This window comes from Melanostigma gelatinosum (genome assembly GCF_949748355.1).
Source record: "Melanostigma gelatinosum genome assembly, chromosome: 1".
NCBI classification, from domain to species: Eukaryota; Metazoa; Chordata; class Actinopteri; order Perciformes; family Zoarcidae; genus Melanostigma; species Melanostigma gelatinosum.
The window spans coordinates 15,560,158-15,575,047 of record NC_136634.1 but is presented as its reverse complement, the minus strand read 5'-3'; the positions used below and the strand labels follow the sequence as shown (position 1 = coordinate 15,575,047).

Genomic DNA, 14,890 nt, shown 5'->3' with positions numbered 1-14,890 from the left:
GAGGACGCACCGCCTCAGGTGAGGCGTGAAGTTGAAAGTCAAACCTCAGGGGAAGAGGAGAGTCTCCGCCCGGAGGAAGAAGAAGAAGAAGATAATGCGGAGGCAGGACGTCTCGTGCCCTTTTGGCATCGTAGTTTCTGTAAAAGCCGCGATGTGTTCAAAGCAGGGAGGGGAGTGGGTGGGAACAATCGGAGTAGTCGCGGAAAGCCGGACGGCTTTTTTTGCGTAAAGTCACTCTGCCAGCGCTGCCGACAGCTCTCACCAGTCTTCCCAGTCAGGTGAATCCTTGCCCAGTGTGGGTAACGAGCTTTCTTCATCCACTATAGGTGGATCTGTTATTTGGAAGGAGACATGACTTGACCGGCTCGTCCGCAGCGCTTCGTCGCTGAAGTTTATTGTTGGTAAGATAACGTCATTTTTCTTGTAACTCTTGTATTTGCGATGCAGTTTTCTGCAGCACGTCTCATTTAAATCTGTTAATTCCGATTAGTCTTCTTCTTTTGTCCACTCTCTCTCTGTCTCTATTTCTATTGCGCACAAGCTCGCGCATTCTTAACAATTAGTTCAGCCTCTCGGGCAAGACGGAGCTTGTTTTCACAGTATTCATCAGATATTTGTGTCTATTTTAAGAAAAGTAAAGTGCTCAGTTTGAACCAACAAGCAACTCAACTTTAAGTAATCAAACTCATCCTATGTTGTCCTTTGGTTATTGTTGTTGTTGTTTTATTACCTCAAGTGCAGCTCCCAGTGATCTCAACAAGGGAGGGAGTCAAGGTCACTGGGTATTGAGGCGAACAGCAGGGCTCTAAGCGTCCTCCTCCGATGGCTCACACACTACCTCATCGTATCACAGATTACCCTGTAAAACTCATATTGTGTGCCTGTCTTTGTTGGGCCTAAATCTGGTCCAGGTCGAGATCAGAGCTATTCAAAAAAAAAAAGGGATGCTGCAATGTTTATGTTGCTGGAGGAAGTCGGACTGTCTGGTTCACATGCACACACCTCTCTAGCTCTGCTGATTCGTCTCCAGCGCTGGGTTTAACAACTCTAATCCTTCAGTAACAAACTGTTAGGAGCACACATTGTATAAGGAAGCATGAAGCAGGAATGCAGTGGATGAGAGAGAGAGAAGTAGGAAGACACACCTCACGTCAACAGTATCAGTCATCTATGAAGTAGGGCAGAGAGTGTTGTGGATGAGAGGAAAGCTTGACACAGGGAACTATGCCAAGATTCAGATGGCTGGATCTCTCTGTGGGACATTACTTACAGAATTGATTCTTTCTCCTGGACACATTGCTGCTGCCCTAGACAACATTTGTATCAGGCTTTTCCATCTCCGCAGCTCGTTTAGGCAAGCGGGAGCAAAGATGGATCAGGCTTTAGTGGCACTCTGTCACTGCGTTCTCGCGTCCTTCAAAGTGTGTCGCTGACCATCGGCGTACAGCTCACTTCCAGCTGCGCACCGCTGTCCCTGGCAGAGCACCACATGCCGGCGCAATCCCTTTGCTTTTCCAATTGCACTCTTAACGTGGAGCAATTTTCCCTCTCAGGAGAGGACGCTGGGCTGTCAGTGGTCCTTCACAAATGCTGCAGTTCTCTCCTGTGCCTCGGTTGTTCTGTGAAGAGTGCAGCCCCAGAGCACATGGTGGGTGTTGATTTGGCTGGTGGGCAGTCTGAAATAGAGCTGGAGTGCTGCATACGGTCCGTCACAGCTTAGAGTGCTTGTCATTGCCAATGGAAATCACCTGTTCACCTCCATCAAGAGTGGCTGTGCTATTCTGTCACATTATGCTTATTGCGTCTCTCCGGGGAGAGACTAATGTAGAGGATGGTAACTGAATGCATATGCTTCACATTTGTACTTTCGGACATGTTCACAGAACCGCGGGCTTCTGCCGAGGTTCACTAAGCAGTTTCTCTGGTGCAGTTTGGGGTCAATAGTGTAATGCAGATTTTCCAGATGCGTGGGAAAGTCTAATTGGGAACTTTCCGGTTTCTCACACAGTTCTCTTCGCTCTTCATTTAGTTTTTAAACCGGCACTTAATAACGGGTCGATCTAGAGCTGGGGTATACTTATAAAATGTAAAATTATAATGTGTGGGGACGTTATCGGTTTGACTGTTGGTCAACATAAGTCGTCTGTCAGTATTGGCCAATAATAAACCTGCTGCTCATGTGTGTGTTGAGCTGTAGCTCACGATGCACTTCAGACCATAGTGTCATGAAGCCGTAACACAGCCTGAAAGATCAGCAAAGAACAACAAATTAACAACCACATCAGCAACATGTCGACACAGTATTAATGTGACCACATTGAATATCAAAATTCCCCCCATATCCTGCTCAGTTTTCAGCAGCCTGGCTCCGAACCGATATTAAAAGCTGTTGTTCCTCAAAGCTGCAAGTGTGCAGAATATGCAGCAGTGCTCTCCACGGCTGGATATTCTGTTGCCCACGGGCTCAAATGATGATGTCAAGACACTAAAGAGTGCACACAGTGTTGATGCATCGCTGAGCCATCACCCTCTCCACTCTCAGGACAGGAGTCGCTCTGAGGTGAGTTTGTACTCCACAGTCATGTTCTGTTGAACACTGAGCAGCGACGCCGGAGCGGTTCGGGGCTGAGGGGCACTCCTCAAATGCACCTCGGCTGCCACTGCTTTAGCAGAGGCTGGGTGATAATTCAATAGGATGAATTCTTGTCTTTCAATGGCATCATGGTGTGATAAAATCATATGTTGAGATATTGTGATACGCAATTACGTCGTCTAAATTGATAACTAACTCGAGTTTCTCAGAAAATCCGATTTATTTTTGCACTAAAGTTCTTCATTAAATGAGAAAATACCCAAAGTACCTTTCATTCGTCAAGTGTTTAATTGCTTAAATGCTCATTATATTCGCCAAATGTGTTGATAGGAACGACCTGTTGTTGCTGCCGCTGTTGTGTTCCATAATGCAGAAAGTGGTTTTTTTGAAAAGCAGGTGTCTCTGATCAAATATTTCTCACCATCCTTCTCGCTGTGAGATACTGAACTACTCTTTCAGTTCTGTCAATATCTTGAAACGGAAGGTGCTGAATTAATAACTCAAAGCTGTCTTGTTATTTCAGCAGAGCGCAGAGGTCACCGATCCACCCCTGCATTTCCACCGGCTGACGTACTCCAGCGTGTTGCTGATCTCCAAAGAGGTTACGCAACTGATTTTTCTATTTTCGTTGTAGTTTAGATCCTGAGGTCTCAGGTTCTCCCGTGATTTGAAGGTTGGAGTTTCATCTATATTGTAAGAGTAAGCAGCCTCTTGTTAACTGCTCTCCGGGCCGTGTTTTCAGATAAGGTGTTTTGGGCGTTGTGTTATTATGTGCTCGTTATATTCTGCAATGCTGTGTGTGGGAGGGATACCCCCGTCTCTCTCCTCCTCCTCCACTCTATCTCTCTCTCCATCTATTCTTCCCTCTCGGTGACAGCAGACCCCCCCCTGCCGCTGTTTTTGTGACTCCAGCATAGCGTCTAATGAGCTCAGAAGAATTGCACCACAGGAAGAGTGACATGTTTCCACCACCTCTCCTGCTGCTCTCCAATCCACACCCACTGCTCCATGTATCTGCGTATAGCCGCAGATATATTCAGATCCAGCGAGCTTCTCCTCCTCTTTGAATAGTTTGGATATGTCGTAACTCCCGGAAGCAATTTTTTTAGGGTGAAATAAAGGACGAGGCCTCATGCTGGTGAAAAAGTTCTGAAATGGATTTTAGGGAGAATTTAAGGCAAAACAAGAGCTTACCTGCAAACCCATTACCTGGCTACTTTTAAAATTGCCCGCTGCCAATCTATACGCATTCTTTCAATTTGGGTTAGTCCACAGGATCAAGCTGTGATTTGACTGGACCCCTTATTAAGTGTGGAAAATCAATATGGATGCCCCTCACTAAAAGGAGTTTATTTCACATGATGCAAGCTGAAGCAAATGTGTTGAACCTCAGTATCTAAAGGCCACAATGTGTTTCAGTCTTGTTGTACGTCTGTGGGTAACGTGTCATCATATTCCTGAAAAGTGAAAAATGTGGCCATAGATGGAGGAAAGGCCACATGGCCGTTGGACTCAAGATGGTTTATCTGCGTGCGAGCCTGCTGAGAGCATGAACATCTTGTGAGCACGACCGCAGTATGTTGCTGTACGATGAGTACAGCAACCAGTCATGGTTCCCCCGCATCCTTCTTCTCTTTGTACAGTCTGCTAAAAAGGTTTATGTTGGAAATTCAATTCCTTTTGAATTTCTTAAACCTCCCGCAAAATCCAGCGGAAAATCAAACGTGAACACAACAGACTTACATTTCCTCAATTCAAAAGGCTGAGACGGAACGCTTAAAGTAGCTGCTATTCCCTTTCACATCAGTGAAGCAGGGATTGCCTCACTGACTGGCGCTATGATGCTACGTCGGTGGGATCAGCAGTGGAACTGGGGCATTTAAACCTGCATCACCTCCCCCCTCTTCATCTTTCTTTTTGGACGGGCCGATACACTTAGCGGATTCCCACGCCGTGTCGTCTTCCCTCTCGCTCCGAGTCCGTTAACTTTCCACAACGCTTTTCCGTTTTATGTGGGGCTTACGGGCTCCTTCCCTCTGACTCAAAGAGCTACAAATCAAAAAGCCTGAGAAATCGTCTTCCTTTCAACATGTGCTCAAATGACGGTCCCTTTCCATCACGCTTCTTATTTTACCATTCAATTAAAATGTGCTGTACCGTACCGTCTCTCATATGTAATAAGTGCTTGAATTAAATTTGTGGAACATCCTAAGCCTGAGAGCGAGCGTTTAAATGTCCTCTCCCTCAGACGCCTTGGCCTGTCTGGTTGCTGCTTGTTACAACTAGCTGTGTAGTGGTTTGCTTGAAGCTACTGCTACTGTATATAATTATCATACATTACCATTTCAGGTGTGGTAAAAAAACAACAACAAAAAACATTCCGTTTTGAGCAGAAAAATGTAGAATTTCTTAGCACATTTATGGGGACGTGTTTTTTTTTAGCTTAGTATGATGTATGATAAGGTCTGTGGGTGTGCTGTTTATTTTAGTTTCAGTTTTGGGGGTTGCGTTCTGAATGGTACCAGCAGTAGGTAGTTCCAGGCCCAAGGGTGACCCAGTTATGAAGGCCATGTTTGTGTTTAAAGCTGGCTCTGTCCTCTCCTCTCCAGGACACTGTCCTACTTTGCTGCCGTGAGGCGGAGCAGCCCCGTTCTGCCTGGGAAAGCGGTGACAGACGGGACGGAGAGACTGCCCCGTGAAGTGTGCTCCCTTTTCATGGATGCCAGGGTGGCCCTGCTGCACTTGTGGACAGCCCTTGTCCTCCTGACAAAAGAAGTGACGTGGATCGATGCCGCAGAGGTCTACACCAACACCTGGGCCGTCCAGATCAATGGCGGGCCGGAGGAAGCCGACCGCATCGCCGGGGAACACGGTTTCATCAACCACGGCAACGTACGTCCTTCTTAAACATAAGTGTGTGTGTGTGTGTGTGGGAACGAGTGTGAGTTTTGTCTCTCGTACTCAACAACTACCTATGTCACTGCATGTGGGACTGTATCCATACACAGCTCTGGCTTGTAGGTGAGCATCAGTGTTAGAAAAAAAGCTATTGTACATCAAAGCTGAGCATCAGAGAGCCAGACATGACCCCTCCAGGCAATCCTGTTTTTTTTTGCAGCAGATTGCTGCAAAAAGTATAGCCCTCTCCCCCCATCTCGTATTTTAAGTGGGGCATGCATGACTTCCTAACACACTGGCAGACAGTTGTTTACAGGGCAGCGTTGGGAATAGACGGGGAATAACAAGACTGTTATTGCAGGGTCTCAAGAAAGGTTGTATTTAATCGCGATGTAGGTACTTTACTTTTATAGCCGCCACTTCGGCTTCTGTTTCTGGTATTGCCAAGTCATTTAAATTAAATTAGCCGTTGTGTCATACAGTTAGCAGATAGGCGACAGAAAAATAATTTGAAGAGGTGAAGAATAGGGCTATGGGGGGGGGGGGGGGGGGGGAGGGGAGTAGTCGTGACTTGTTTTCTTAGTGGTGCGTTAAGTCGCTTGAATATCAAAAATGCTTCAGAGGCTAAGCTTCTCCATATCTGTGCTCAGCAGTTGACAGTGAGTCACTATGTGGTCCCCTCTTCCCCTGTTGCTCCACTTGAGACTTTACTTCATTTGCATGCGTCTTTGTGGAGCTGCCTGAGTGCCACGCACGGCAGTGAGCAGCCCTCTGGATTACTTCTTATGAATTATGCGTAGGTGGTTCTGCATATTCCCCACCCCACTCCACCCCACCTTAAATGAAGAGGATTTTCTAAAAGAGGGGTTTTGCAAAGTTAATTCGGGCTTATCTTTGCTTTTTTTTGTCCTTTGTCAACGATTGAGCTTTTGTCTGGAGTGCAAAGCCAGATGTTTTTATTCTCGCTGTTATCATAGAGAGCAGTTGTCACATGGATTTACAGCAGTCTGGACAATATCGGATGTGTGTGTCATTATTAAATGCTCTTTATCGTCCCTCACATTATATTAGATTGTTTTTATGTGCCTTAACGTTCCGCTCGTCTGAGGGACGTGTACATTCCGCTTGGATCTGGAGTTCATTGTATTGATCTGGACAGTTGGTGCAACAGTGGAAACACATTGTACTGGGCAGTGGAAGAAAGAGTGTACATTAGGGGTAATGCTCCCTTACAGACTTTTACCCTTAACTGTTTCTGTGAGTTCCAGATAGAGAATCAATCTCTAGTCTTCGGTAATTGGTTCAAATGAAATGTTAAATCTTCTGCTCACAGAGCACACGTACACATTCTGGACAATCGCCCAGGGACACTCTCTTCCTCCGAACGAGGCAATTCTTCTTTCTTTCATAACCTCTTCACTCGTGTGACTTTTATGGCTTGTTATCTCCTCTTTATCTCTCCGTCCCTCATGTCACCCAAACCACAGAGACGACAGCCTCAAATTCTGTCCCTTAGACCACGAGATTAATGTGGAGATGTATAGTTTGTATCCCCCCCGCCCCGGCATGTTAATTTGTGATTGAGTCAAAGGAGTAGAGCTAGAAGCAGTCACAGGAGCGAGTCTACGACGGCTGACACTGAATCTCTGATGCCACATGGCAGCTTTCCATTTTAGTGCATCTGACATGAAGCCACTCTGGAGCCCGAGCGGGAGTGTTGCCTCAAAGTGGGCCCTAACAGAATGAATACACACTCGCCTCATCCGAGCCAACCAACAGCACCTTTCTGTGGTTTTCACCTCAGCCCTCAAGATGTGGAAGAAACGCTGTCGTGGAGGCAGATATTGCAACAGTGGATAATAAGTAAAGGGAGAAGTAGAAAACAGGGTAAAAAAGATAATTGACAATTTCCCATTGGAAAAATAAGAATTGAGTTTCGCATTAAGAACCGAAAAGCTTGAGTGCAGGATGACTGGGAGGGTGAAATTTAGTATTATCCACTGTCTGGAATTCGATTTTGTGTGAGTACATCTTCAGTCATTGTTTCACAGAGGCAAGTTTTTATTTCAGTCTCTATTCCCTGAGCAGGTGCTATGAGAGACGGATGATGTACGGGATGTGTGCAGTGCCTGTGCTGTGACAGGACAGTGCGGGTTATGTGAGGGAACGCGTTAAGCAAGGCTTTGGATGTCTGGGGGCCCATAGGGGGAACGGCTTAGTCATTTTTCAGTCATCCTTTGTTGTTCTACAGAGCCCTAGAAGAGAGCAAGGAGGCTGATGCGGCCTATAATCAGGAGGTAATGGGATTTTTATCACTAATGTGATTACGGGATCGTCACATAACTGATTGTTTATTCCCTGCCGTGCTTATTGTCTTTAAGTATTTGCAGATTCACTTATTGTGCTTCAGCTTCATTTTATTTGAGTGGTAGTGAGGGAGATGGTGTGTTTGTGTTCTGTGAGTGTGTGTGCGCGCACATGTGTTCAACACCAGGGTTTAAGTGTAAATGCCATCAAGACTTCCCGGTGTGCATCGGCATGATACAAGTTGCCCCGGAGGGTTGTTATATCCGTTTCTCTTCAATACTACGTGTTTGTGTGTGTTTTTCTTCTTCTAATAATGCTTTTGTGTCTGCGTGGGCTTTCTAGACCAGGGTTTAGAGCTAAATGTCACGCTGTGTTCTTGGTGAGAAGAGTCAGAATCATTGTTTTTATGAGGATGGGCAGGATCTGTGGGCGTTGACAGACTGAATCACCCCGCTCTGTGGAGTAGACATCTAATGCCAGAGCCTCTCTCTCTCTCTCTCTCTACATCTCTCCATTTGGGTCTCTTGGTCTCTTTCTATTTATACCTAACTTACCCCAAAATTTGGCTATAGTTTAAATGTAACCTGAAACACAGACTATCCAACTTCCCGCTGTCTACTCCATCGGCCGTGGCCCTCTTCAAAAGCAGCAGGGAAGCAGTCCACCGGCTCCTGCGATGCTGAGGTAACAGGTAGTTTACGGCTGGTCTGCAGATTGCAGATTGCAGGCACCCTGTGTCGGCTGATTGTACTATAATATTCCTTCAAAATTCAATTTCTAGCTTTTACAGACCACTGTTTCCCAATTTCATACCATAATGGCCCTAAACTCTCACACACACACACACACACAACCCTATACCGGCTATGTGCTTGGTAGAATGTAATGCGTTCCAAGGCCATTGTGCGATACTCTGCACATGAAATCCTGCCAACTGTGTGATGCACCAGCCTACTAGCTCATTCTGGCTCTCGCTCTTTGTATATTGGATTCAAATGAGGTGTACTGGCATGAAATGCAACAAAATAAACACATGAAATAAATCTCTCTGTCTCTCTCTCTCTCTCTCTCTCGCTCTCTCTCTCTCATCTACTTATCTGGCTGTGTGAGCTGGACTAGTCACAATAGTTACCATTGAGTTCAAGTTTCCTTGCTTAAGAAATGACTGATGCTTTTAAAAATGCACAAGTGTCTGTAGATAGTTGCTTTTAATCTTGATTTCACTTGGGTTGTATGCGATTGGGAGGCGTGTGTGTGTGTGTGTGTGTGTGTGTGTGTGTGTGTGTGTGTGTGCGCCAGTTCATTTGTTTGTCTAGCTCTAGCTAATGTTTTTGTCCTCATTTTAAGGTAATAGTTTCTTAAAAGGAACATCAGAAGTACCTTTCTCTTACGCTCTGGTTCTCCAGCTTTGCCTGTTGTTGTCTCTCCGGTGCATATTCGTTCTGAGATGTTCATCTCCTCACACGTTGCCACATAAACCAACGCTGCTCTGTTCTGCAGCAATGCCCGCACCTGCAGTATTTGCTGTTTTCTATTTCCCAGAGGACTTTGAAGGGAAATTGAGGAGTGCCTCTCTGCGTAAAAGCTCTGAAGACTTGCCGTTGGCACTAACAAATCGCAATGAGAGTCTCCAAAGGTATTAATATATTATAATGGTACCAGGAGACTATTCTAAGAAAGTGTAAGATTCTTACTCTTTATTACTTCTTCTTTTTTGTTTGCTCTGTCACGCGAATGTCCCAAGTCATTTTCAGAATAATTTCTTTGTCTTTTTTCCTTTTGTTCTTTATTTATTTTTCACTGCAGTAAATGTGCCCTTTTAGATGTTTCTGTCGTCATTAATCTCAATCCTAATGTCTGATGCCCGTGTAAACAAGCGCTCATTTTCAAATTGTAATTTATTAGCTAAGCATGGAGTTCAAGCCAGTTGAAACAAATCTTATTTGCATTATGTAACTTCTTTATGTCATTGTAGTTGCCAAAATGGTCGTGATCCTGACAAAACCAAATGACTTCTGAAAGAACAAAGTTGAGTGGTAATCCATGTAACAGGATCTTGGTATCTGGTCATAATAGCAAGTTAGCATTATAGCACATACAGATATGAAATATGTCTCTTCAGTGTGTGTGCTTTATTCTTATATGGAGCTACACATGTAAAATATGCAGCGTTGCTCTTAGTGTGTTTACATTTTCATCTTGTTGCTTAATATGAATATTCATACAGTTTGATTGATAAACATTGGCCAAATTAATTTCTACTCTCGCAGCGTCGTTTCGTCCCAAACATCATTAAGCTGCATGACATTAACCCAAAGCCCCAGACAGATGAGGATCCCCCATATCCAGATGTAAAATGTCATTTCTCATCAATACCAAATCCATCCAATACTACAGCATCGCTATCGTGTTGTGTGTGTGTTCCACCGCACAACTGAACTTGAGTCTGAATTTGTGAAATTGAAATGACTGTAAACACGACTGGTCATTCAGAGCTTGTATTTTGTCATTTCAGTGTTACTCGATGTGTTGAACAACAGCTGCAGAGCATTTGTTGATAAATCATTATGTGGAATAGTCTTTTCTTTTTTTTTGGAATAACCTGATTACTTTTGCAAGCCACAGCTCCTCGACACCCAGCTGGTGGCTCATTCTGAGCTGACCAGAGGTTGTAAATCTGTCCCACATATGGGTCGTTAAAAAATGTTTCCTTATGGCACCAAGATGTTCAAAGGAATTACTCAAACGCATTGGGCTTGTGGCTACAGAATTTAAATAACACATTATTTATTAAGCTATCATTAATAAAAAAGAAGTAATACATAAAAATAAAAAAATATATTTTTGAGTGTATTTTTGGCACTAATTCCCCCAGTCACTATAGACACTTCACAATGTTTTCGGAGCTCATGAAAAAATCCTCCATAATAGACCAACTAATATAAACCAGTCCTGTGGCTGCTTTGTTTCAAGAGGTATAATGATTTTTCATCTACTTTTACCATGCAGACATTCACATAAAAAGGATACTTCTCTGGAGTAACATGAGTTAACATGGCTGCTGGACGAACAATTGAAAATCACCGCTCAGCTTCAGTCACTGATGTTAAAACCCACAAACCAAGCCAGAAATCTAGGTGTAGTTATGGATTCAGACCTCAACCTGAACAGCCATATCAAGACAATTACAAAATCAGCCTATTATCACCTGAAGAATATATCAAGGATTAGAGGACTTATGTCTCAACAGGATTTGGAAAAACTTGTCCTCGCATTTATCTTCAGCAGACTGGACTACTGTAACGGTGTGTTTACAGGTCTCTATAAAAAGTCCGTCAGAAAGCTGCAGCTGATTCAGAACGCTGCAGCTTGAGTCCTCACTAAGACCAGGAGGGTGGATCACATCACTCCAGTTCTGAGGTCTTTGCACTGGCTTCCTGTCCAACAAAGAATTGACTTTAAAATCCTGCTGTTGGTTTACAAAGCACTGAATGGTTTAGGGCCAAAATACATCTCCGATCTGCTGCTACCTTATGAACCATCCCGACCCCTCAGGTCGTCTGGGACCGGACTACTTTCTGTTCCCAGAGTCAGAACTAAACATGGAGAAGCAGTGTTCAGTTTTTCTGCTCCACATATCTGGAACAAAGTCCCAGAAAGCTGCAGGTCTGCTGAGACCCTCAGCTCATTTAAATCAAGATTGAAGACCTTTCTGTTTGCTGCTGCCTTTAATTGAACCACATTCAATTCATATATTCATCAATTTCCTGCATTTCTGCATTTTACTACTGCATTTTATTTCTTACCTGAGGGGTCGGCCATTTTTTGTTGGCGTTGCATTAACAAACACACAGTTCTCAAGGCCACTTGGCATTTGAACAAGTAGTCCTCTTATGTGTACTCTGTTAGGGAATGCAAATCAGACTGTAATGGCTGAAGCCTCCTTGTTGGGTGCTTGTCTTCCTGTTTTTATTGTTTACCCTTCTCTCTTATACAAGGTATTCAATACCTGCATCATTCTCTCCCACCACAACAATATCCTATAAAATCCAGTGGGAACTGTTGCTTTGCACCTCTTTATTATCTTCTTCTTAAAACGTCCAATATGTGCAGGTTGTTTGCAGGTCCGGTCTCCAGTCTCCCTTTTTCTTCGACTCTCTCTCTCTCTCTCTCTCTCTCTCTCTCTCTCCCCCCTCTTGCAGTTGTCCTCGCCGCCCCCTTCTTCATCCTCTAGCTTTCACTCTATTTCAGTGTTTGCTGATCTGAGTGAAGTGTACCTCCTCGTCCCTGAGCTATCTCTCATTTAAATGCACCACTTCATTATATGGCGCCTGCAGCTACCGATCTTTTAGCCGTTTCCAAAAATGTCTCCTCGAAATAGGTTGGTGCTATGCCAGAGATCCACAGAAATCAGGTACACAAAACTATGTTTTATAAGTAAAAATATCTTGTTCATTTTTGTTAAGTCTGCTACTAATAGTGCTTTGGTAACAGGGTTGCAGTCAGGCTTTGGGCTGGAAGTGAAGGAAGGTTAGAAAGAGGCATATTGTTTTCGTCGTGTGACGTCTCAAAGGCCAGACGGTGGAGATAACGTGTGTGGAAAAGGATAACGTCTATTGCCTCTGAGATATGGAGCTAGCCATGCGTGTGCGTTGTCTGCCTCCATTCAGGTCTCTTTTATTCAGGGAGGACTTTTTAAGAAGACCTCACATTCATAATCTGCCCATTATTGATTTAGGCTGGCTTTGACCAAATTGAAGTTGGAGCATTCCTTTTGTAAGATATTGACTTCTGTTCACATGGAGGAATGTAGCGACACTATAATTCAGCCGCCACTTTGCGAGTTTGTGCTCTCCTTCAGCTACTGTATTTCACTTCCACGGCTATTCTCAAGCTGAGTTCTATAGCATGCTACAGTGGAGACTGAACATACCACGCCCTACAGCATTAAAAACACATGACCAAACGCTCTTTCATATATCAACATGGGAATGTGATACTCACTACATGATCCAGTTTGTCCAAGAGTGTTAAGGATAAAGTAATAGAAGTATTTTTTCATGATCTTGTGAGTCATGTAAGGATCCTGCATATCAAGCCATTGAAGATTGATTTTACAGTGAAGAATATCTCTGTGTTTGCCTCACTGTATATGTATTATTGACTTCAATGAATAATCCTAATGCAATTCAATATTAGAGCTTGATAACAAATATCATTTTGAATGCTCATACTTCTGGTGTTTTGTTCAGGATGGTGTTGATTAACCTGTATGATTTAAGTTTGTGTTAGACAGGGTTTGCTACAAAATCATTCTCTATTGAACTAATGCTTCCTTCACGTAGTCTTCAGACCATTTAAAGTTTGAGAACTGAAGCCCTTGTTGCAGGACTGTTTCATGACAGTAGAGAGGGCAGGTGACCGTGATATCAGTCCATATATATATATATATATATATATATATATGTGTGTGTGCAGACCTTGTGTGTGACATTATTCCAAAGAAATCCTTGGTTGTTGCATAGCAAATGCAACTGTCAGGGTGTTTGCCTGCACCGTACGTGCAGCATTGAGGTGTGTATCGCAGAACAGTTTGTGTATCAGTCGACGACGGCTCGTTTAAAAGTAGGCCGCATAGTGTGCAGTCAGATATGTTTTGCTGAAGTGGCTCAGGCTCGTGAACTCTATCGTGACAGACGAGTTGCTACAGACATTTACAATATCTCTGAAACAACTCGCTGAGAAGCTCCGCCTCTGAATTGCTCCGTCGTTCTGTTTATTGCATCGATGCATCAATTAAGAATGATGCCAACTCAATGCATTGATCTGCTAAAACAAATAATCAAATACCTTCGGCTTCAGCAGCAATCAATATGAAACACTTTGACTTGCAATATTTAAAATTGAAATAAAACGACTCCATACTTTGCCAGGATTAAAGAACCAGAAACTGGCTCTGTCGCTGCTACTGCCATTACTGCCACCACTATTGCTGCCACTGACGGAGACTTGCTGCTCATGTCACTACTACAAAGGCTGCTGCTATGCTGCTCAGAGTAAAATGCGTGCCAACACTTGATTGGGCATAAGTAAACACATTTTTTTTAAATTGTAATCAGTGTAGAAGAACCCATTTGTGTTTCCCCAAATGGAGCTGAATCACAACAACAAAGAAAATAAGAATCAGCCCTCTTAACTGCCATCTTGAGTCATCAGATTAAATCGATGCCAGCAAGCCACACACACCATTTTAAGTGTGAAAAAAAAGTTTCCTTCTTTGCAGTTCTACGGTAGAGCTTGTGAGATCATCCCTTATCCTGCCCACAGGTTAAAAAAACAACTATGCACAGACCGTGAGTCAGCCTTCGACTCTCAGCATTGGGAACAACCTCAAGCACGCTGCATACCAAACCGCAGGAATGTTCACGCAATGCAGGTACTCGCTCATCGCCATGCGTTTGTCTTTCCCACCTAATTTAAAAACTCCTTGTTTTGTGTGCGCATTCCCATCTTGGCTTTGAGAAAATAATATTAGAAATGTAATATGCGGGCATGAAAATATGAATTAGAAATAAAACAATACAGTTGTAGGTGAGGGGGGGGGCCCACACTTGTGCAAACGATACGTCATTTGACTGACGGAGGACACAAGACCGGTTATTAGAAAGTTATTCGCTTGTGTCTGCTGTGCGTCCACATTCTGTCAATTGTGAAATGTCATATATCTTTGGATACCTCACAATGATATCTTTTATTTGATATGTTAGCATTTCATATATTTTCATATTTCTTTGGTTTATTTCATATCCTGTTTGGATGCTGGTATAATGCCTTGTATTCTTCTTTTCTTTGTTACGTACGACAGCACAGTTCTGGGGGGGGGGGGGTTCATGGTTGAATGTTTGCACTGCTTTCATAATGCTTTTGAGTTTTCTTTTAATTTGTGGAGTTACTGATGAAAGCCACAACAGCGGTAATGAAATACCTTAGTTGAATGTATTCTGCCCACAGTACAGAAATGTACTGGGAGCACTGGCTGTGACTTGAAGCTTATGTGCTGATGAAGAGTTTGCGCCTCTGCCTTTTAGAAAC

At 43.7% G+C, this 14,890-nt stretch overlaps 1 protein-coding gene across 5 annotated transcripts in view; it reads left to right on the top strand.

Moving 5' to 3' along the window:
- The first annotated feature begins 221 nt into the window (after positions 1-221).
- furinb (furin (paired basic amino acid cleaving enzyme) b) overlaps positions 222-14,890 on the top strand; it is a 58,100-nt gene continuing 43,431 nt past the window's right edge. Inside the window, exons 1-3 of one of the 5 annotated variants that reach the window (XM_079272641.1) lie at positions 222-401; positions 3,120-3,194; positions 5,203-5,485. In XM_079272641.1, the coding sequence (XP_079128767.1) occupies positions 5,309-5,485 (177 nt within the window). In that variant the 5' untranslated portion in view covers positions 222-401; positions 3,120-3,194; positions 5,203-5,308. Of the gene's footprint in view, positions 402-3,116; positions 3,195-5,202; positions 5,507-14,166; positions 14,235-14,890 lie in introns of those variants that run through there. The other 4 variants (XM_079272640.1, XM_079272642.1, XM_079272644.1 and 1 more) reach the window with 4 other exon arrangements.